The 22,809-nt window shown below is 42.8% G+C and overlaps 1 protein-coding gene across 2 annotated transcripts; it reads left to right on the top strand.

Annotated features, from left to right (window-relative positions):
* Positions 1-3,412: 3,412 nt before the first annotated feature.
* On the top strand, positions 3,413-18,885 carry slc35f4 (solute carrier family 35 member F4). Of its 2 annotated transcripts, none has more exons than XM_015970130.3 (7): positions 3,413-3,822; positions 14,451-14,751; positions 15,244-15,463; positions 15,541-15,666; positions 15,743-15,935; positions 17,091-17,180; positions 18,151-18,885. In XM_015970130.3, the coding sequence occupies exons 1-7, from the start codon at positions 3,603-3,605 to the stop codon at positions 18,390-18,392; spliced, it is 1,392 nt and encodes a 463-aa protein (XP_015825616.1). In that variant the 5' UTR covers positions 3,413-3,602; the 3' UTR covers positions 18,393-18,885. The 2 variants fall into 2 exon arrangements, with proteins under 2 accessions (XP_015825616.1, XP_015825617.1); XM_015970131.3 differs by lacking the exon at positions 3,413-3,822 and adding an exon at positions 7,760-9,188.
* Positions 18,886-22,809: the final 3,924 nt, after the last annotated feature.

Here is a 22,809-nt window from a genome sequence, read left to right as displayed (position 1 = left end):
TGAACTGCACAGACAGTCGAAAAAGTGGAAAAAGAAATCTTCTTTTCTGTACAGACTTGTGTCCATGAATTAAAAAAAAACTTCTCAAAAAGTACATGGAAAAGTTTGTGGGCATTTGGTGTTTCATTGTTGTGGCCATAAAGCGGTCCCCGGACTGAGCGCATGAGATAAGGGCTTTTGGACGGTGAGCAAAATGAAACAAAAGAACACGGGATTGGTTTGGTAAGTAAGACAAGGGGAGAGAACATGCTTCTGACATCCAAGGGTATCATAACCCCCCCTCAGTGTGTCTGCACAACAATACCAACAGGGACAGAACTTCTCCACACACTGGGAATCAATTTCACACAGAGAGGAGAAGACTGGGAAAGAGGCGAATCACAGAGACACTGAAACACTGAATCTTGTCTTCTTGGATTTGGAGAACATCTGCGAGCTGGGCGATCGGAGTGAAGCTTCCCTGTTCCAGCATAAAAACCTGTAGCCGGCTGAGGAAAAGAGATTGTTCTGCAGTTTACCTTTGAATGAAAATCATAATAAGTGCTTAAAATTACATAAAAACATGCAGCATTGTTCAGAGTGAAGCAATGAAGGGGTGATTAAATAAGGCTATTTAAATATGATTACTCGTATCTATTTGAGCTTCAAGATGCCAAATGACTGTTTGTGCTCTGATTTTTGTTTTGCACATACTGTAAGTAAAAATGTTGTAGGAAGTGGATGGAAGGGAAGATGCTCAAACATTAGGCCACAAACCTGAAGGAACTACAAAATACAAAACCGAAGCATCTTAAAAACATTAAAAAGCTAAAATACAGAAAAGCAGGAAGTTGTAACCAGAGTGCAAATGTGAATTATGGTGGCAAAATCAACAATGAAGACAGAATCTAAGACAGAATACATTAAAAACAGGCAGTTAATGTATTTTTTTTTTGCTTTTGCGTATATTCACACATCTTAATTAGACAAAGCTGCAGCTTTTTTCATTTGACGGACCTGGAAAAATACAAACATGAATTCCATCTGGAGAATGAAGACACAAATAAAACCAGGAGAGACAGATAAATATTTGCTCAGTAAACACATTAAAATACACTTTCAGACATATAAATATATGTATATATATATATATATATATATATATAAAGAAAAATGGTGTGATCCCATTTTTTAAACCCTGTTCAGTTCACGGTGCACTGTCACTTCCTATGGCTGTTGGTGTGTTGTAGTGCCCTGGAGCCTTTTTTATGGTTATTATTAAATACGTTCATCCTGCTGCCTCCTGGTTTACCTGCATTTGGGTCCTCTCTTCCATGACATCTTGTTAAAATGTCAAAAAATAAAATCTTGTAACAAAATTGGTGCCTAACTCCATCTGATACATGAAAAAAAGACATGATCACAACTATTTACACACGTGAAACAAATATTGAAAGATGAGCTTTTTGACCCACATCTCCAAACGTCTGACAGCAGCAAAGATGCAACATTTTGAATTTATGCTCACATTTGCATGATTTCTTCCAGCCAATTAAAAAAATTAAAACATTAATCTATTTATTTATTTTAAGAAAAATACAGATTAGCAATCAAATGTCACAGTTGAACACACACTGCCGGTCAAAGGTTTTAGAATGCCCCAAATTTTCCTGTTTTTATTGGAAATTATGCAGTTTAACATCACATTGCTCTCTGAAATGAACACATGGTACAAATACGCAATTGGAGTTAAAAAAAATAAATCATGGAATCAATTTATAGACCAAAATGTATTCTAAACTTTTGACTCATCAAAGTAGCCACCTTTGGCAGATAAAACAGATGAACACACTCGTGGCATTTTTTCTACAATAGAAATCAATTATTCTTCAGAAAGTTCTTCCCACATCTGCAGGAGTTCCCATGATGGTGTAACACTTGAAGGTTGCTTTGCTTTCACTCTTCTGTCCAGTTCACCCAGTTCACCCCAAACCAGCTCGGTGGGGTTTAAGTCTGGAGACTGTATTGGCCACTCCATGTTTACAAGCTTACCATCTTGTTCTTCTTTCCTGAGGTAGTTCTGGTATAGCGTGGACTTATGTTTTGGGTCATTATCTTGCTGTAGGATGAACCCCTGACCAACAGTGGGTACTGCATGGCGCTGGAGAATGCTGTGGTAGCCGTTTTGGTTCAGGGTGCCTCTCACTCTGGATCTAGCAAAACAGCCCCAGAACATCACACTTCCTCCTCCATGTTTGACAGTTGATGCCACACAATGTGGAACCATCCTTTCACAAGATGAACTGAAGATTTCTAATTTGGATTCTTCAGTCCATATTACCTACTTCCAGTCTTCAGTAGTCCAATGGCGGTGTTTCATGGCACAGGCAAGCCTCTTTCTCTTACTTTGACATCCTAGCAGTGGCTTTCTTGCTGCAACTCATCCTGTCAAACCTGCAGCTTGAAGTCTTGTCTTCACAGTTGAAACTGAGACTTGCTCACTACGACCACTATTAAGCTGTGCTTGAAGCTGTTGTCCTGTGAGCCGCCTGTCGTGGAAGCGGTTAAATCTCAGAAACTTGTCCTCTGATGCAGGTGTGGCTTTGGGTCTGCTAGACCTCTTCCTGTCAGAGTTTGCCCCAGTTTCTGAGTGTGATGGTGAAGGAAACTGTACTCATTGACACCAAGACTTCTTTGCAATTTCTCTGTAGACCTACATTTTTAAGTGTTATGATGGTTTGTCTCTCTTCCATTGTGAATTGCCTTTCTCTTGCCATTTTTGTAGCAACACACTATTATCTGCAGTACAATACTGTTCAACTGATGCTCACGAGGGTATGGTACCACAGTGTGTTCCAACACTGCTTTCATGCATACAGAGGAGGTTGTAAGTAATCCAGACAGGTTGGAGGAACACCTGTGGGATTTAGTAGCACCAGCTTTCAAAGCTTGACCAACCTCCATTGCTGCAGAACGGCTGTGTTCCCTGAAAAAAGCCTTTTAGTATAATTCTGAAATGTACATTTTTTTCAGTTTTGAGTAACCTTACCTTTTTTTTTAAACCTCTGGCAGTTTGCCACTTCACTTTGCACTATTTGAAGCTATTCCTTGGACTTGAATGACTTAAACTGCAATAGCTGGAACAATTGGGATGTTCTAAAACTCTTGACCGGTAGTGTATGTTTCCAAGAATTTATTTATTTTTTTCCTCATATTTTTAAACCAGGGTTTGTGATGGAGTTCTTCTCGTGTGACGGTAGTGTCACGCCCCCTAGTGGTCGATGTTCACCAGGCCACTTGAGTGTGAAAACCTTGCTCTACGTCCTGGAGCACCACTGAAGGAATGCAGATGCTGGAGGTGTTTGGATGTCCTCCTCCTGCTGGTGCTGCAAATTGTTGCTGCAGCCCAGTGGGACACTCTCTCTCTCTCTCTCTCTCTCTCTCTCTCTCTCTCTCTCTCTCTCTCTCTCTCTCTCTCTCTCTCTCTCTCTCTCTCTCTCTCTCTCTCTCTCTCTCTCTCTCTCTCTCTCTCTCTCTCTCTCTCTCTCTCTCTCTCTCTCTCTCTCTCTCTCTCTCAGTGCGATCTGGACTCATTCTGGTCTCTCTTTTCACTCGGACCCGCGATGTTCAGCAGCGAGAGCGTCTCGGGGAGCGGGGAGCAGCCTTGCATCCAGCTGGAGCCCCTGAAGAACACACACTCACCGTGCAAGCCGACGCCGAGCCGCACTGTCCTGGCGGAAGGCAGCCCCAAAGCGACAGCCAACGGCGTGCACGACATCGAGGACCGGATTCTGAGGATCACCGGCTACTACGGTTACAACCCGGGATACTCAAGTCACAGAAGTGAGCGAAAATAAACATGCACATAATAATAATAATAATAATAATAATAATAATAATAATAATAATAATAATAATAATAATAGTAACAATAATAATACATTTTCACTAATCGCAGATGCGACAGTTTTATTTGCAAAATACGTTTTTGTGCACACAATTAAATGAAACATTGCATGTATTTTTCATTTCATTGCATTTTACAGCGATTTATTAATGCAAACTCTGCTAATTAGTTTCAAATGATGATTATTAAGGAGCAGCGTGATATCAGTCATTGTCACTGTTAGCTGGAGGCAAATCCGTCTCTCAAGCAAACTTTCAGTCTCTATAAAGTTGATTAGTTGATCTGCATCAGGCCTGCTAAATCCTGCAAACAACTAATTAAACAGCAAAAATTACACACTCGGATGTTGCATGTGAATGTTTCCAAATTCATTAAATCCAGCACCAGTTGTGGATCTGAGTGACTTGTGGGGCTTTATGCAGGAAGGCAATAGCAGGGATTGGAGGAGAGAGCTGATGGTGCACTTTGTTCAGAGATGATCTTCAAAAACTTGCCCTCCACTGACATTATTGCTTTGTCCAGTGGGATTACAACAGGAGGATATAATGTCCATTGTTCTGATTTGTGATGGTGATCAATAAAGTTTTTATATGTATAAACTGTGCAGAGGAGCCTGGGGCATTTCCTCTCACCTCCCTGTTGCATAATTTGTTGCATTTTTTTAAATTGTTCTTTATCAAAAAAACAAAAATTAACGATTTTTGTAAATTTCTTAACACCCTGTTTTCTTGCACAAGCTCTGCGACAAATCCTCGACTTGGAAACGCAAAAACGACAGAGGTGCACGTCTGAGTGTTGTGCCTCGGCGGCTCAGACATGACATTTCTGTCGCGTTGTGTCTGACAAAACTGTTTAAATCCTCAAGAGAATGTGGTTCGGCTCTCATTTGGTGGAGAGCGGCTCCATCTGAGGCTCATTTCAGATTAATTTGGAGTGCCTGGATGGATTCTTGGAGGAGGAGAACTAAATAAGCCTGCCTCTCATTAACGACCCTTGTGTTTATCAGAGGTGTCACTTTGCAGAAGATTAACCATGACACGTTTCATTTGAGAATAATTTAATCTCTTCTTGCAATTCCAGATTAATGAGCTTTACATTGAAGAAAAAAAATGCTTAGATTGTGTCTGATGGAACTTGTATTTTGACGTTTTAATCTCACAATAGATAAATTATTCATGAAATAGATTGTTTCTGTTTCACAGGCCTTTGCGTGTCCATAGTAATGTGCGAGGCGTGCTACGGGAGGGGAAACTGAAGGATGGGCTGTCATCTGGGATGTAATTTCAAATTCAAAGAGCAAATAGAGACTGTAAGAGCTGTCCAAAGGTTATGGAAGCTACAGGGGAGAATGATTTAAAGGACTTTTCCCATTTCTCTGGTCAGATATCCCTTCAGAATCTGCAGAAAACATCCATCGGGGAAGATTTTTGCCTCTTGCGCAAATCTAAAAAGCCTGTTTTCTCTAAATGTATTTATTTTTTAAGAGCATGGTGATTCATTGACCCCTAAAATCATCTCACTTACATTTATTTGTTTCTTTTATTCTTTTATTGCATTTCGTAACCTGGTGAGGGTCATTTATTCACTGAGGCAAAAAGCAGCAAAGCACCTAAACCAAACAGAAGGTTCCTCCAGCCCATGGGGTAATGATATATTTAGTATGATCCCTTTGCCAGTTTGTTATTATTGCCACCTGCCATCTGTGTTGATTTAGATGATGTCTGAACTGCATTTAGAGATTTTCTTTTAGTTTAAATGGAATTTGGAGCAAATTGGATGCAGTATTTTTATTTCATTTCTCATTTTGAGCAGAACAGCTGGCATAAAGCAAACTCAAGTACAGAACACTTGCAGGATCAGACAGACTCCTGGAAGTTATTGTGATCGTTTTCTGCAGAAACTCCTTTTGAATGTCTGTCTGGTTCTTGCACGCACCCTGCTGGGTAAAAAGCCACAGAGCTGAAGGATGACAGGTACTTTTAATCCCTGCTCACCTCGCTCTGAGTCGGTGCTGTTCACCGCTGGCATCACAGCATGACAGCAGCACGTCTAAGGGAAATTATATGGAAAGGACGGAAAAAGCAGAAATGAATGTTAAATCTGTAAAACGACCATTCCAGTAGCAAATCTGAAAGAACTTCTTGACTATTTTGATTGCAAATGAACCTTTATTCATCTTTCTCTCTGAAACACTCTCCACACATACATATTTTGAACTGTCCTGATCCCAAGCCTGCTCACTCTGTGCTATTTATAACCAGCCCAACGAATGGGATATGAGTTTTGCCTGAATAGCTTCTGTGGGTCTTCTGTGCAAAGCCTCAGCAGCTCAACCTGCAAGTAATGGAGGCAATTTCTCTCCAGAACCTGTGCTGACGCCTCAGTGCAGCTGCACTGATTCTTGTGCTGCTTGTTGTGGATTTGTTGCTTCAGGAATGCTATATAATGACTTTGTTGACATAAAAAGTGCGTGCTGTAAAGCTGTAAGAAATAGTTTTGTTCAGTGATTTTTGAGGCTTTTGGCATTCTATTCACATTTGAGGCCAAGACTGCCATCTTGTGGTCAATTAGTGCAACAGCCGAACCAAACTGAAGTGATGTGAGAACAGGAACAGCTGGTTCTGTCGCTTTTTATCGCGAATTCTTCCGATATTTAAAGTGCCACAGCATGGCTCATCCATCCATCAGCTATAGCTGCTTATCCTTGCAGGGTCATGCAAGATGGCTCATGTATTATCTATTTAAAACTGGGTATAATTAAGTCATTTTACTGGTAGTCTCATATTTGATGCACCTAAGTTTCTCTTTTGCCCTCTGGTGGAAGATCTCATTAGTTCAGTGGCATGTGCCAATTTTATTTTATTCTCATCTTCTTGTTTCATATGTACATATTAAAATAGATGACTTCCTAAATGTGATGTTTACATAAGCAGGTGAATTAAAATGTTACATGGTTGGCTTGGAAGGTTTTAAAAGCAACATTAATCTACAACAATAAAATTTTATCATTAAATAAGCCTGAAAAATGCCAAGAATAAATCCTTATAATAAAAACTAATATAGTGAAATGTGAAGTGCATTAAATCCATTTGTGTGTTTTTTTAAGCTTTCACCTTTATGTCTATGACACAAAACTGCTGAATAATCTGATTCAGTCTAATTTTAGGGTTTATTGGAATATTTTAAAGTCTTTTCTATGACTGCAATCTTTTCATAATTGCTTTGTTCATTTAAATCACCTTTCTTTCATTCATTACCAAGTTTCACCACCAGATGTCCTCGTTTCCCAGTGTTCCCACCTGGTGTTGTGTGCAACTTTAAGAAAACAGCCGCCAGACAGACACAATATATTCAGGTTGTTCAGAGCTCTCTGTTGTGTCCTCCTGCTCGATGACACGTGACAAGAACCAAAGACAAAAGAGCCTTCTACTATTAACCGACGAGCTTTTGGTTCATCTGAATGATAAATAGAGCCCGAGAGCATCTGTGTGTCCTGGAGAAGCACTGTTGCTATGGAGGTACAGAGCCAGGATGCTGGGCTGTTTCATCTTTTGATCTGTAATGCATTCAGACTGATCTGTTACTCAAAATTCATCTGTTAGAGACAAAAATGACAGCTTGTGTTTATTTATTGAAACACTTACAAAAGGTGTTGATTAAACTCTGACGTGTTTCTTGAAGATGCAAGTTTGCAGTTTTGTTGACCTGCAGACAAACAAATATAAAGCTTAAACTTCCACTTTAAAATGTTGATGTAATATTTGAGGTTGACACACACACACACACACACACACACACACACACACACACACACACACACACACACACACACACACACACACACACACCAGTGGTGCCTGTTCTCCAAGTATGTCTCTTAATCCGATAGCGATTAGCCCCTGAGGCTCTGCTGACTGGGTGGTTTTACCTCCTCCTTGTCTAGTTGTTGCCTCCTATCATCATTAAAGCTATTTTTAAATTTAACCCTCCTCACTGGATCCATACGTTCAGCTTGACCACGGGGATAAAATATGTTTCAAAGTGCAAAAAAGATAAGAAATGCACTATATAGAATTTTCCCCTCAAATGCATAAATTAGCTTTTATCTGTAATTTAGAGGCTGATTCTGTCCGTTCTGCAGCACATTTACCAGGTTCTTGTATCAAAGTGCCACGTTTTCCTCTTGTGTTTGCCCACAAACACTCTTCACTGACATGTTGATGAAGTAGAAGCCCCGCTAACAAATCACCCCATTAAATCTTCAAGTAAACGAGCTGCAAACAGAGCTCGAATGACTGGAGGGCTTTTCTTGAAATGGAAACTTGTGACCGCAGTGCTGAGTCTGACGCGATAGGCATAAAGCTTTCGATGGGAGAGTTTATCTAATGTGGCAGGAGAAAAATAAACATATTGAATTCCTTTACTGCAAGAGCATCCTCACATGGTTAAAATTTAATGTAGAAAATACCCCGTTAACAGGAAATGCCTCCGAACTTACCATGAATGAAAGTAAATAACTCTACGTTTGAATAATGCTGTTATTAATGCTTGATGTGGCAGTGGTGGAGGCAACAAGAGGCAGCTGACTCTCAAGGAGTAGTCAAGAGCAGAGGATGAGCCGAGAAAAGTCAGACAGACAGAAGATAAGAGTGCAGAATAATGGAGAGGGGGTGTCTGGTCAGGTAAAGAGGGCGGAGCTAACGCAGCGCTGCTTGGTTACATTCCAAACAAAGCTGCTGATTTGTGGAAGCAAGAGAAGAGGAGGGAAAAGGGGAAGAGAAACAGCAAGGATTGAGGGGGGAGGATGGAAAGAGATGAGAGGAGCGAATGCACCGTGCCACACACACACACACACGCACACACGCACCGTCACCCTTAGAGACGGTGGTGATGCTGGACTGGGGCATCTTAATGCAACTGTGGAGTCTTCACTTGGATAGACTTCTGCTGAGGTGTCTCCACTGAGCAGTGCCACCGTCCAGACGGAGGGAGAGAAGCAGAAAGTCTGGATGCAAGTGTTGGGATGAGGAGTTGATCCGCCGTAGGACGGGGGTTTCAAGGAGCAGAAGAAGAAGCGGGGGAGTTGGGAGACTGAGGATGCACTAGCAGGAGGAGCTGCTGAGTGTGCAGCTGCAGCAGCCTGGGCTCTCACACACCCACACACACACACACACACACACTCACATCTTCCGCTTGGAGGACAGTGTGTGGTGCCCCCAGTGGAAAATGAAGAAGCATTCGGCCCGAGTGGTTCCTCTCAGCTCATACAGCACCCAAGTCCTGACCAGCCCCAACTCTGAAGGTAAATCGAAGCATTAAGAGGACTAAAAACTCTGTTAGCCTTTACATTTTTTAAATTATTAGCAGAAATAAGCTAGTTAAAAATGTTAAAGTACTTTTATTTCTGTGGTCACGTAGTTTTCCCGAAGGCATCGCATGCACAGAAGCATCAGATGTGTAAATAAATAAAATTTACTGTAACTATGTTGGATTTTGCTGTTTGAGTGTTGATTCAATAAGCAGCAAGTTACTTGTGCTCTGTCAAAAATAGAGAAAAATCAGCTTTTCTCACAACCAACCCAACATTTCCACCCACCTTCAGCTTCTCAGAACGATGCATCTGATCAATCCTTCCTCAGAGCGTTCAGCCTAATTTGGGTAAAAACTGGTGGCTTCTTATTGGATTCAGCAGGACTCCATCAATCAGTGGTGCTGGCGTGCAGCGTCAGGGCTGCAGATTAAACGCAGAGAGGATTGAAGAGTGAGTTTCTAAGCAGCACACTGTTCCACAAAAAAGAGCGAGGAGTAAAATGTTTTAAATTAATTAACAACCCTGATTTCTACCACTCTGGAGTTGCTCCCACTGAGAGGCGCCGAGCAGGGGTGGGCATACTAGTTGCCCCCCATCTTGGTGCCTGTACGTTGGGGTTTACCCCAGTGAATGAGAGGGTAGCCTCCCTCCGCCTATGTGTGGGGGACGGGTTCTGACTGTGGTCTGTGCTTATGCACCAAACTACAGTTCAGACTACCCACCCTTTTTGGAGACCTTGGAGGGGGTGCTGGAGAGTGCTGCTTCCTGTGACTCCCTCGTTCTGCTGGGGGACTTTAACACTCACGTGGGCAACGACAGTGAGACCTGGAGAGGTGTGGTTGGGAGGAACGGCCTGCCTGATCTGAATTCGAGTGATGTTTTGTTATTGGACTTCTGTGCCAGTCATGGATTGTCCATAATGAACACCATGTTCAGACATAAAGGTGTTCATATGTGCTCTTGGCACCAGGATACCTTAGGCCGCATCTCGATGATCGACTTTGTTGTTGTTTCATCTGACCTGCGGCCGCATGTCTTGGACACTCGGGTGAAGAGAGAGGCGGAGCTGTCAACTGACCACTACCTGGTGGTGAGTTGGCTCAGATGGTGGGGGAGGATGCCGGTCAGACCAGGCAGGCCCAAGCGTATCGCGAGGGTCTGCTGGGAACGTCTGGCAGAGTCTCCTGTCAGAAGGAGCTTCAATTCCCACCTCCGACAGAACTTCCAAAATGTTCCGGGGGAGGCGGGGGGCATTGAGTCTGAATGGACCCTGTTCCGTGCCTCCATTGTTGAGGCGGCCGACCGGAGCTGTGGTGGCAGAATTGTCGGTGCCTGTCGGGGTGGCAACCCCCGAACCCGCTGGTAGACACCGGTGGTTAGGAATGCTGTCAAGCTGAAGAAAGAGTCCTATCAGGTCTTTTTGGCCTGTGGGACTCCAGAGGCAGCTGACCAAGCGGAACGCGGCTCGGGTGGTCGCTAAGGCAAAAACCCGGGCATGGGAGGAGTTTGGTGAGACCATGGAGCAAGACTTCTGTATGGCTTCGAGGAGATTCTGGTCCACCATCCGGAACCTGGGGGGGGGGGGGGGGGGGGGCAGTGCGCTACCAACACTATCTATAGTGGGGACGGTGTGCTGCTGACCTCTACTCAAGACGTTGTGTATCGGTGTGCAGAATACTTTGAAGACCTCCTCAATCCCACCGACACGTCTTCCAGTGAGGAAGCAGAGTCTGGGGACTTTGGATTGGCCTCTCAAATCTCTGGTGCTGAGGTCACTGAGGTGGTTAAAAGGCTTCTCTGTGGCAAGGCTCCAGGGGTGGATGAGATCCGCCCGGAGTTCCTCTGGATGTTGTGGGGCTGTGTTGGCTTACGTGGCTCTGCAATATCGCGTGGATATCGGGGGCAGTCCCACTGGACTGGCAGACTGGGGTGGTGGCTCCCTTATTTTAAAAGGGGGACCGCAGAGGGGGATCACACTCCTGAGCCTTCCTGGTAAGGTCTATTCAGGGGTTCTGGAGAGGAGGGTCTGTCAGATTGTTGAACCTCAGATTCAGGAGGAGCAATGTGGTTTTCGTCCTGGCCATGGAACACTGGACCAGCTCTATACCCTTAGGGAGATCCTGGAGGGTGCGTGGGAATTTGCCCAACCAGTCTACATGAGTTTTGCGGACTTGGAGAAGGCTTTTGACCTCGTCCCTCGGGGGGCCCTGTGGGGGGTACTCTGGAAGTATGGGGTACCAGGCCCTCTGATATGGGCTGTTAGGTCCCTGTATAACCGGTGTCAGAGCTTGGTCCGCATTGCCGGCAGTAAGTCGGGCTCATTCCCAGTGAGAGTTGGACTCCGCCAAGGCTTCCCTTTGTCACCGATTCTGTTCATAACCTTTATGGACAGGATTTCTAGGTGCAGCCAAGGTGTGGAGGGCATCTGTTTTGGTGGTCTGAGGATCAGATCTCTGCTTTTTGCAGATGATGTGGTCCTGTTGGCTTCATCAGAACGTGATCTTCAGCTTTCGCTGGAGCGGTTCGCAGCTGAGTGTGAAGCAGCTGGGATGAGAATCAGCTCCTCTAAATCTGAGACCATGGTCTTGATTCGGAAAAGGGTAGAAAGCCTTCTCCGGGTCAGGGATGAGGTCCTGTCCCAAGTGGAGGAGTTCAAATATCTCGGGGTCTTGTTCACGAGTGAGGGAAAACTGGAGCATGGGATCGATAGGCGGATTGGTGCTGAGTCTGCAGTGATGCGGCCGTTGTACCGGTCTGTCGTGGTGAAGAGAGAGCTGAGTCAGAAGGTGAAGCTCTCGATTTACCGGTCGATCTACGTTCCTACTCTCACCTATGGTCATGAGCTTTGGGTAGTGACCTAAAGAACGAGATCGTGGATACAAGCGGCCGAAATGAGTTTTCTCTGTAGAGTGGCTGGGCTCTCCGTTAGAGATAGGGTGGGAAGCTCGGTCATTCGGGAGGGGCCCGGAGTAGATCCGCTGCTCCTCCACGTCGAGAGGAGCCAGTTGAGGTGGCTCGGGCATCTGGTCAGGATGCCTCCTGGACGCCTCCCTGGTGAGGTTTTCCGGGCACGTCCAACCGGGAGGAGACCTAAAGGTAGACCCAGGAGACGGTGGAGGGACTATGTCTCTCACCTGGCCAGGGAACGCCTCGGGATTCCCCCGGAGGAGCTGGCCCAAGTGGCTGGGGAGAGGGAAGTCTGGGCCTCTCGCCTTAGGCTGCTGCTCCCGCGACCCGACTCCGGATAAACGGACGAAAATGTATGGATGGATGGATGGATGGATGGATGGATGGATGGATGAAAATGGATGGATGGATGGATAATTACCCTTATTTCAAACACATTTTAAAGTTCTGAGACTTACTGGATGGTTTTAATAATAAAGTTTTATTGGCAATATCCAGAAGACAGATGTTTAAGATTGATTTATTTAAAAAATACATTGACATCTATTATTTAATCATATTTAAATTTTAATTATTCAGTCTAATTCGACAAAAAAGCAAGAACTGCTTTGTTAACCAGACCGAGTTTTGATTTTTCACCTCAGGACAAAGAAGCTTGCATCCATTTATTAAAACCAATGATCCTGTTAGATGAGAAAGACGGATTTAAAATGCTAAAGCTTCTGATCTCTCACATGAAAACAGCATTTATCAGCAGGCTCATTAGGTTGATTAGGGATGGTTGCTGTGACTGTATGTAATTAGACCAATTCCCAGATTATCTTGCAGAAAAAAAAATTGGTTTTAGCTGAAAATTTTCCACTTCTTATGGATGCAAAGCAAAATTTTACTTGGTGTTTGCCTTCAGGTGCAATCACAAAAAGAAAAAAAACTGCATAATTTTTAGATAATTGACTGTATTTTTTACTACTTAAATTGCATTAAAATTTATTTTATTTTAGCTTGTCTGTATTTTGTAGCAAAGAATTTACACAACTTTTTATAGTTTAGCATGTTTACAAAATGGAATTCTCCATTTTCCAAACATACACTTCAAAACTGATTTCCAGGATAGTAACAAAAAGCCTTGTTTTTAGATATTTTATCTTAGTTTTAATCTGAAATGTAAAACTAATGTTAGATTAATTTTTTTGTTTTAAGAATTCTAGCCAAGCAACATGTACTGCTCCCATTAGCATAATTTTATTCACTAAAAACAAGAAAATCCTATCATATTTAAGGATGCTTACTTTATTCCAAGTAGTACATTTTTGCAGATTAGAAAGTTTTTGTTTTCTTTTTAGACTTAAAACAAGATAAAATGTCTAAAAACAGTTTTTTTTAACTTTCTTGAAAATCAGTTTTTGCAGTGTAAGCTTCTGAGAAAAGGATCCATGTTTGCAAAAGATGTGAATTCATCTGTAATAACTCATTTGTAATCCCTTGGATGCAACAAAATCCATCTACACAACAGTGTGACTGTGTGCCAGCAAACATCTAATGCAATTCAAAGAAAGCTAAAGCTAATTTAGCATGTTTTCAGAGCACCTATATGAGGCTATTGTCTGATTACTTTTGACACAAAACTTGGTGGCATTTGAAAAAAAAGGAAAACATTTCCATTTCCTTTCTTACTTTTTTCCTGAGGAACAAACGGTTGAGACAGAATAATGAGTCCCTCTGAGGTTTTCTGCTTCTGAAGCGAGGAGGTCCCATCATCTGCAGGGCAGTAGCATCTGCAGCCATGATGGAAATGGCCGAGCTTGCAAAGAGGGAGCTAGCACGCGTCATTGTTTATTCCTGTCTGGGTGTAAATTGATCACACAGTAGAGAGAGAAAAAAAGAAAGAAAGCCTGAGGTCTCAGAAATGCTTGTAGATGCAGCAGTTTGGGTTTTTCACGGCATGTCCAGAAGGCACTTGTTCCTGTAATCCACCAGGGCTCGAGGCCAGATCTGCATCACTCATACAAGATTAAAGTAACGCCCTTGTCTGTCCATCTATCTCCATACAAACAGTCCCAAGGTTGGTGTGACTTCCTCGTGGAATGTCATGTGGTTAGATTTACACCTGCTTTCATGGGCATCAGGTTTCTTTGCACACCTGGATACAACAGCTGGACAAAATGCAGCATCATGAGGTATCTGTTTTTGACAATAACAGGCTGTCTTTGGTGCTTCTGCAAATGGAGATGCATTGTGAAGCTATTACAAAGTGTGATGAAACGCCAGCCAGAGAGTCAGCGAAACAGATGCATAGTTTGTTCAGATTTCTACTTTTACTGTATTTGTTGTCTTCCTCTTTCCCAGGAGAGGATGGTTTGGATTCCCGGGCGGAGACGCCGGGCAGTGAGACCAGCAGCGAGACCCGATCCTTCCACACTTGTGCCAACACGGTTCTGAAGGTGCTGGGGGGTCTTTTGATGGTGCTGTGCATTTCCTCCTCATGGGTGGGTACCACTCAGGTGGTGAAGCTGACCTTCCAGTCATTTTCCTGTCCCTTCTTCATCTCCTGGTTCAGCAGTAACTGGAACATCCTCATCTTCCCTATCTACTACTCGGGGCACGTTTTTACCACACGGGAGAAGCAAACCCCCATTCAGAAATTCAGGTAAAACTTTAAAAAACTGCTAAAAGTGCAAGAAAGTGACAAAAACTCATCTTAAAACTGTGTCTCAATTAGTTTCTCCGCGGGAACAACATCTTGTTGCACTAGCCGTTAGCATCAGCAGCTTCACCACACAGCAGAACTCCTTCAAACTTGTGTTAATTGTGGAGATGAAACATCCACGTTGCAAGTCAGTGATAGAGTCGCGTTGCTGTTATCCAATCTGGGATGATATTTCCAAATATCAGGAAATAAGACTCCAGATCCTGCCATCTGAAGCTCAGCTGTGATGTGGCTCACTTCTAGTTCCTAGAAATGGTGCACTGGTGATTTTTTTTACCCTCACTGAAAATCTATTGAATAATCAAGTGTTCCACATCTTTAAGAAGCACTGAAACCACCTTGAAAGCAATGGCTTAAAGTGTTAAAACGTGTTGGTGTTGCTTCATCAGCATGGACTCATTCTTACTTAAGTGTGATGCTTCTGTCCGACAGGGAGTGCAGCAGACTCTTTGGGGAGGACGGAATGACTCTCAAGCTTTTCATAAAGAGGACGGCACCCTTCTCAATCCTGTGGACTCTGACCAACTACCTGTATCTCTTAGCCTTGAAGAAACTGACCTCCACTGATGTCTCGGCTCTCTACTGCTGCCACAAGGCCTTCGTCTTTCTCCTGTCATGGATCGTCCTCAAGGATCGCTTCATGGGAGTTCGGGTCTGTGGGGAAAATGAGACTTTTACGTCACATGACTTTGTTGCACGTTGCTGATGTCTCTGAATTTCCACCGACAGATTGTTGCAGCCATCATGGCGATCACAGGCATTGTGATGATGGCTTATGCTGATGGCTTCCATGGCGATTCTTTTGTGGGTGTGGCACTGGCCGTGGGCTCTGCCTCCACCTCAGCTCTCTATAAGGTCAGACTGCATCATAAAAAACTTTCTCCACTGAAAAAAGAAAAGTTTGAGATTCTTAAAGCCCGTCGCCTTCTAGGTGCTGTTCAAGATGTTCCTTGGCAGTGCCAACCTTGGAGAAGTAGCTCATTTTCTATCCACAATGGGCTTCTTCAACCTCATCTTCATCTCCTGTGTGCCCCTCATCCTCTACTTCACCAGGATAGAGCACCTGGGCTCGCTGTCTTCGATGCCCTGGGGCTACTTGTGTGGACTGGCGGGACTGTGGCTGGGTGAGAAAAGCATTTCTTACTACCCTCTGATGCAGGGGACCTCCAGACGTTTTCATGGGGGTGGCCAGGTGGGGCCTGGGAACCTTTAGGGAGGATGGTGCTCCAAATGTGTCCTTGTTACTCTGGGAAAGTTTAGCCTCTGGATGTGCCTTGTATGCTTGTTCAATGTTTATCATCAACAGACAATCAGCAGCAAAACTAGTGAGGTGACGTTCACGAACGAATCAAATCTTTTGAACGGGTTTTCTAAGTGAACGATGAGAGCCGAGTCCCTGTAGTCGGTAAAGTGCACCCGCTCAAACCCCACCCACCGCTGTGACAGACGTAGGAGGAACCCTAACCCACCCCGTGCGCCCTCACGGACACCGCAGGAACACGTTGCTCTTAATACCCCCCTGCCACCACCCCCGCTCTCTTGGCTTCACTTCGTTCAAAGGAGCCAGTCTTTTGAACGGCTCTTTGAGGTAAATGACCGACTAATGAACGGCTCCCATGAAAGAGCCATAAATCCCATCACTAGCCAAAACATTTACCTCAAATATGAGTTACAAAAAAATTCGAAAAATAAAGCATTTATTCAATTTCATTTATTTTCATTTAAATATTTGTTGTTTAAGCATTTTAAAATAGTTTAATCTACTTGTTGCTGTCTTGAAATATTTAGAAAACTCTTAAAAATGGTGAGCAGCAGTAAAGTGTTTGTTTTTGTTATGATTTATTTATTTACTTACTATGTTTTTTAATTGGTTTTTACATTTAAGTTTTTTAAATCTACCTCGGCGCGGGGGGGGGGGGGGGGGGCAACAATCGCCCAGGAGGTGGCCTTGGGCACCCCCTGGGGGCCAATGCCCTTGGATTAGTCTTAACTGTCAGGGATATTTTTTGCTGTTTCTATTTATTCACCGGGCTTAAATGTAAAAGTCAGAAATGACAAAAGAAACCCAAAATGTATCGGTGTTCTGATTGGTCTAAGTCACAATGTCTATGAGGAATCAAAGAAAGGTGCAGAAAACTCATTGAAGGGAATGTTTATAACGACTGGTTGTATGATTGTTCCGTTAAAATCTCCCAGCTGCCATTTCAGTCACATAAATAAATGCAGTTTTGACTTGAATTCACTCAAACTTGCGAATCTTTCTTCCACGTCTTTTTCAGTGTTCAACATTCTGGTCCATGTAGGAGTGGTGCTGACTTACCCCATCCTCATTTCCATTGGGACACTGCTAAGTGTGCCGGGTAATGCAGGTAATCCTTACCTTTATTCTACTGGTTAGCATACCTCCATGAGTTAAAGGGGACATATGCAAAACTCCCCTTTTGGATTCTTTTGTGCTGACACGTGGGTCTCTGCTGATGCTAAAACCCGGTCCATTCTCTTCCTGTTAGTGTCTGATCCAATAAACAAGCTGTTTCAAAACAACCTTATTCGTCATGTCACAAATGGGGAAATTAGAATGGAACCAACCATGTGCAAGAGGGAGCAGCTGCTGGAAGAGCAGTGGCTCTACTCTGAGCCCCTCCCACATATCGGAGCTTCTCAGCTTATAGCAGCCTGAGCGAGGGATGGGTGGGCCTCACTCCAGCTGTTTTTCTTAAAGTGACAGAGCCCTGAAGCAGATCAAACTGTAAAGGATAAAACTGCTGAAATAGCTTTATGAGGAGGATTGTGTGAAAAGATCTCCATAAACATGTTTACTATCAACCATAGAATTATTATAACTTTAAAAATGTCATTATTTTCCCCCTTTCACTGAATTCTGAGAAAAGGGGGTAAATGGCCACACGTACTGGGGTAACTGTATTGTAGGGTCAGCACTAAGGACAACTAGAGCAAACAGATTACTCAGCAAGTCTTCCTCTCTTTTTCTTGATATCCAATCATCAATGTGCCAAAACAGACCCTGCAGCTATCATCCCACTAAGGGAGGATCAGGTTGCCAAGGCGACAGTAAATGCCTGCGGACAAGTTATTTTCTTTAACCACTGAAGACAGTACCAAGGTCAGCGGGTTACAGCAACTTGTCTGAGAGCTCCTGACCACCACTAAGGCAGAGTGGATTGTCTGAGCTGATCATAATCCGTATTTGTTGGACTCATCCCTTACATCTGTAGCAGTTTACCTTACTTCATGTAATTAATTTGTTTTCGTTTATCCGTCTCCATCCACAACCTTATCCTTGCCCCATCCCACTTGTCTCTTCATCACGTTGCCAAGCCGTGGATGTTTTGAAACATGAGGTAATCTTCAGTGTGGTGCGACTGGCGGCGACCTGCATCATCTGCCTCGGCTTCCTTCTCCTGCTGCTGCCGGAGGAGTGGGACTCCGTCACGCTGCAATTCTTCGCCAACATTGCTGACAAGAAGTCCGAGGAGCAAGGGGAAGAGCTGACAGAATCCAGCGTCAACACTCGAAGCCGCAGCCGAGCAAACGGCACGGTCTCCATTCCTTTAGCATGACACCGCTGCACACAGTGGCGTGGCCAGATTTTTTAAAATGGGGTGGCCCAGGTAGTGCACTTCTTTGTGCATGGGTGGCACCAATGGTTATGCCTTTTCTTTTTTTTACCCCAAGCTTTTTGTGGAAAAGTATTTAAAAGAAATTCTGTGGGGTGGCCAATCAGATTCCAAGGGTGGCATGTGCTACCCCAGGCCACCCCCTGGACACGCCCCTGGCTGCACAAACCCCTGCAACACAGCTACAAGCTGCTTCATCCTGAAGCTGCAGTAGAAAACTTGCTTCACAGACTTCCAATACAGGACTTGGGAAGCAACAACTTGAAATGAAACTGCAGATCTGTCACTTCAGAGAAGAAGGGGAGAGAACACAAACCAAAAAAGTGGTATTTATTTTTTGAAATACTTGCTCTGATGTTCTGCACATGGCTAAAGCAAGAGCTGACTGGCTTCTCCTGACATGCTGTATTCTGTGAATATAAATTTTCAGCAGGACCAGTTTGTCTTGGTTTATTTCTAATTATTTTAATCCAAACCAGATGAACTGGTGTTTTACTGAGTTGTGTTACAAGAGTTGAAACGATTCTATGCTTGATGTACAGGCTCCTTTGGTTTTATAAAAAAGGTTTAAAAAAACTTCTCTAAGTGTAAGAGGACCACATACATGTTACTAAAGCACCGTCGTTTTTGATCATTAGAAAAATGTGAAGCCATTTTTCAGAAATATTTTTTATCAGAGTCACCTAGGAAGCTGCTGGATGGCCTCCATGTCCAAAGGAGTGAAAAAAAAACTGCTCCCACATTAACGATCTACCCAGTCTTAGCAGGTCTTGACATTTCACAATTTTTTGCCAAATTTTGAATAAAACAGCCGTTTTAATCAATTCAATCCAGATGTTATAACAAAGGAAAATGTAATTAATTAAATATAAGTCAAAATAGTGTTTCTGGGATGACAAACGAGTCAGTAAGTTAATTCTACATTGGCTCTGTCTGTCTCTATCACACACACACACACACACACACACACACAAACATGCATGCACATGCATGCACGAATGCACACACAATCATACATACTGCACGCTTACACACACACACACATGCATGCACACGCTTACACACACACACATGCGCGCACACGCTTACACAGACACATGCACGCACACTCTTACACACACATATGTATGCACGCTCACACACACACATATGCATGCACGCTCACACACACACACACACACACATCATTTTGGAGTGCAATCAGTGAGCTGAAGCCTCTAATGAGCCATTTGCTGATGGGACAGTTTCACCTAAACAGCTTTTGTGACATTTTAACACAATTAATTCAATGATGTGGAAGGAGTGTGAGCTCTAATGTTCACCTGGATAATGACAACAGACTTCAACCAGAGAATGTAACTTCAGTGTCAGCCAATAATAAATGAAACATTTTTGGTAAGAGAGAAAATAAGTGATGAGTTCAAATTTTTGTGTGACCTTATAGTGGCTCAAGGACTTTTACTGGTGTGATTTGAAATACGTCTGTTTCTACTGTGGAGATGCCAGGATTTAGTCTTTGTGCAGCACTAGCGTGTCTGCAGAACTTCAGGGTAACATTTTTAATAAACACAATGAAATATTTGCCAGTCAGGGTAACAAGGCTGACAGATTACCAAGCCTGAAGTCATGGAACTGCATGGCTGATGACATAATTAGGTAGTAGAGGAAAAGGTCTGGAAAACACAAACCTTCCGTAAATATTTAACAATAAATTAAATAATAAGGAAACTGTTAACAGTTTGTCTTTTTATGCTTTTATGATCATTTATTTTATTGAGCCACTGTTTCTAATGAGCCTGCTCCCCTCTGGGTTTTCTTAAACCAAAGGGGGTTCGGAGACATAACAGGTTCTTTGAAGCATTAACTTATGAGTTACAGAGGAACCAACAGGGAGCGTTACCATAGAAACCAAAATCCTTATAATGACAGAAAACATGCAAAGAGGGGATGGAGTTCACACTGGTGTTTTAACCAAAGGTGATTCTTGGGTTTTTATACTCAGACAGTGAAGCAAAGTTTATTTAGGATCAAATGGAATCTTTTAAAAGGTTTCTTTCTTGTGGGAGGAACCTCACTTCATTCTAGAATAATCAGCGCAAAGTAAAAGTTAGTAACCGTGGTTGACCTTCTGCATGCTGAGGACTCATATCAGAAAGGTGCCACAGTCCAGTTTAACTAAGAACATTTTTGGATTAAGAGAAAAACAATGGGCTCTACAGACTCCAGACCCAGAGCAGGAAGAATTACTCCCTGTAAAAGATTACAAGTAAAGGAGCAGACACCTGAACCAGAGACGACCGCTTCAGCGTTCTCCGTGGAACTCCCAACTGGATCTCTGGGACTGAGGAGGATTATTTCACCCCCGCTGAAACAGGAAACATCCTCTCCTTCCCTTTCAGGTGAGTCTCTGTCTTATGTTGTTTGTGTCTGAATGTAAGAATCAAGAAAACAAATTATCTGCATCCGTTTAGAGCTTTTTGATTATACTTGTAGCACAGCGGGGACTGGAGAGATGGGGATGTCCACCAGTGTTTTACAACCGACACCGGCTGAGGGATTCAGGTAAAGCAGGTGAAGCATTTATAGCATCGATAATTCAGATAAGACACTAATAGAAACTTTACTGCAGCGCCTGAAGATGGAAAGAAAAGAGTGGAGAATCAGCCACTCTTTGTGCACACACACATGGATTTCACCTAACAATCTCATCATCAGCAGTCAGCTTAGCTAGCTGGACTTGCCTCTCCACACAACCAGCGTGATAAACCCTTGTGCATAAACAGAGTTAGCTAAGTGATAAAAAAAAATAACCATTGGAGTGTTTTTTCCCTGCTGCCAACACCAAAAAGCCATAGCATTTTATTTTGAAGTAATTGTAGAGAAAGTGTTTCTAATCAGTAACTCTTGCAAATGTAGGAATCCAGTTTCATCTTCTCCTTCTAATCCTCCTTAATGTTCCCAAGAAAACGAAATTAAAAACATTTAAAGAAAAATGGCTAAAATGGGATAAGTGTAGTAATAGCTATCAGACACTGGGGGCAGCAACTCCTCGTCCTCCCTTTGTAGCCAGCAGAGGGCGCACGTTCCACATGTAAGAGGACAGTTGACAGTTAATTCTCGATTATTTAGTGATTTCACTCCAACTTTTTGATCTTATTTCTTTTCAGTTGGAGATCCGAATGCAGAGGAGATCCAGAGGATGAAACCAGTGAAAACTTCCACAGAGACAAACTTCTACTGAGACAAAGTCACATGGACATAGCCCAGCCTAACTTCTGGAGCCCAGAGGGAAGCTGAGGCCCACAGTCCAACAAAACCACCCATTTAATTACAATAGATCAGCTTCATGGTGGAAAAACTATTATAAAGCACAATGCATCCATACAAAACACATTTAGATAAATTCAAATTGAACAAAACTGGAGAGAAAAGACGTCCCAAAAGGAATGACACAAAATGTGTCTGTTTCTCCTAAAGTTAGCAAGACAAGACCTTCAGTGGTGCTGGATTTGCAAAGAAGATTTTCAAATATGCCATTTTAATTTTTTTTATTATTACGATTCATGGAAATTCTTTGCATCTGTTCAGGGGTCTGCCCACTTTTAACCCATCTCCTACAAAATTAAGTTGCTTAAAAGCACATTATATACTAGACCCTTTAAATATAATTTCATTTTTATATTTTTGTTCTTTTTTGTTTGGCACAAAGGGAAAAATAGCTGTAGATTAGAAGTTTTCACTTTCTTAGAAATGACTGTGCAGAGTATTCAATATCTTCATTTGAAGGAAACCAATAAAAATGTTACCCAGTTAGAGGTAGATTAAATAATTGCTCCCTAAACCAACTGACTGATGGTTTCATTTGAATTAAATGCCCTCAAATTAACTTTACATGTTTTAAAAATGTAGCTTATGCAGTGGCTTGTCTTAATTATGCTGCTTTTCTTGTGGTTCCGGAGCTGAATCCCTCTGAATGTCAGAGAGTTGCAAAGAAAACGGATTACTAACAAAGTTAAAACACATTTTATTCAAATCCTGGAAGTAAAATGTGAAGAAACTGTTTAGGTCATAGAAACAAAGATCCACAAGTAGCTCCAAATAAATACATTCAAATAAATGATTGAAAAAAAAATACTGCATTAATTCCATTACTTGTCTCAAGTCAAACTTTTCTATGACATCATTTAATTTGACTATGAATTTGTCTTTTCACTCTTAAATAATCTCAATGATTCTGCAAAATTCTCAATATGATCAAAAATCTCTAAATTCAGGGTTTGTTTCGCTGCCTGAGTTTCTGCTGCCCTCTACAGGGGAACGTGATGCAGTACATCTGAATGTATACTGATGATGTCGAACC

This window comes from Nothobranchius furzeri, chromosome 18 (genome assembly GCF_043380555.1).
Source record: "Nothobranchius furzeri strain GRZ-AD chromosome 18, NfurGRZ-RIMD1, whole genome shotgun sequence".
In the NCBI taxonomy this organism is placed as follows: domain Eukaryota; kingdom Metazoa; phylum Chordata; class Actinopteri; order Cyprinodontiformes; family Nothobranchiidae; genus Nothobranchius; species Nothobranchius furzeri.
This window is presented reverse-complemented; position numbering and strand designations above follow the sequence as displayed.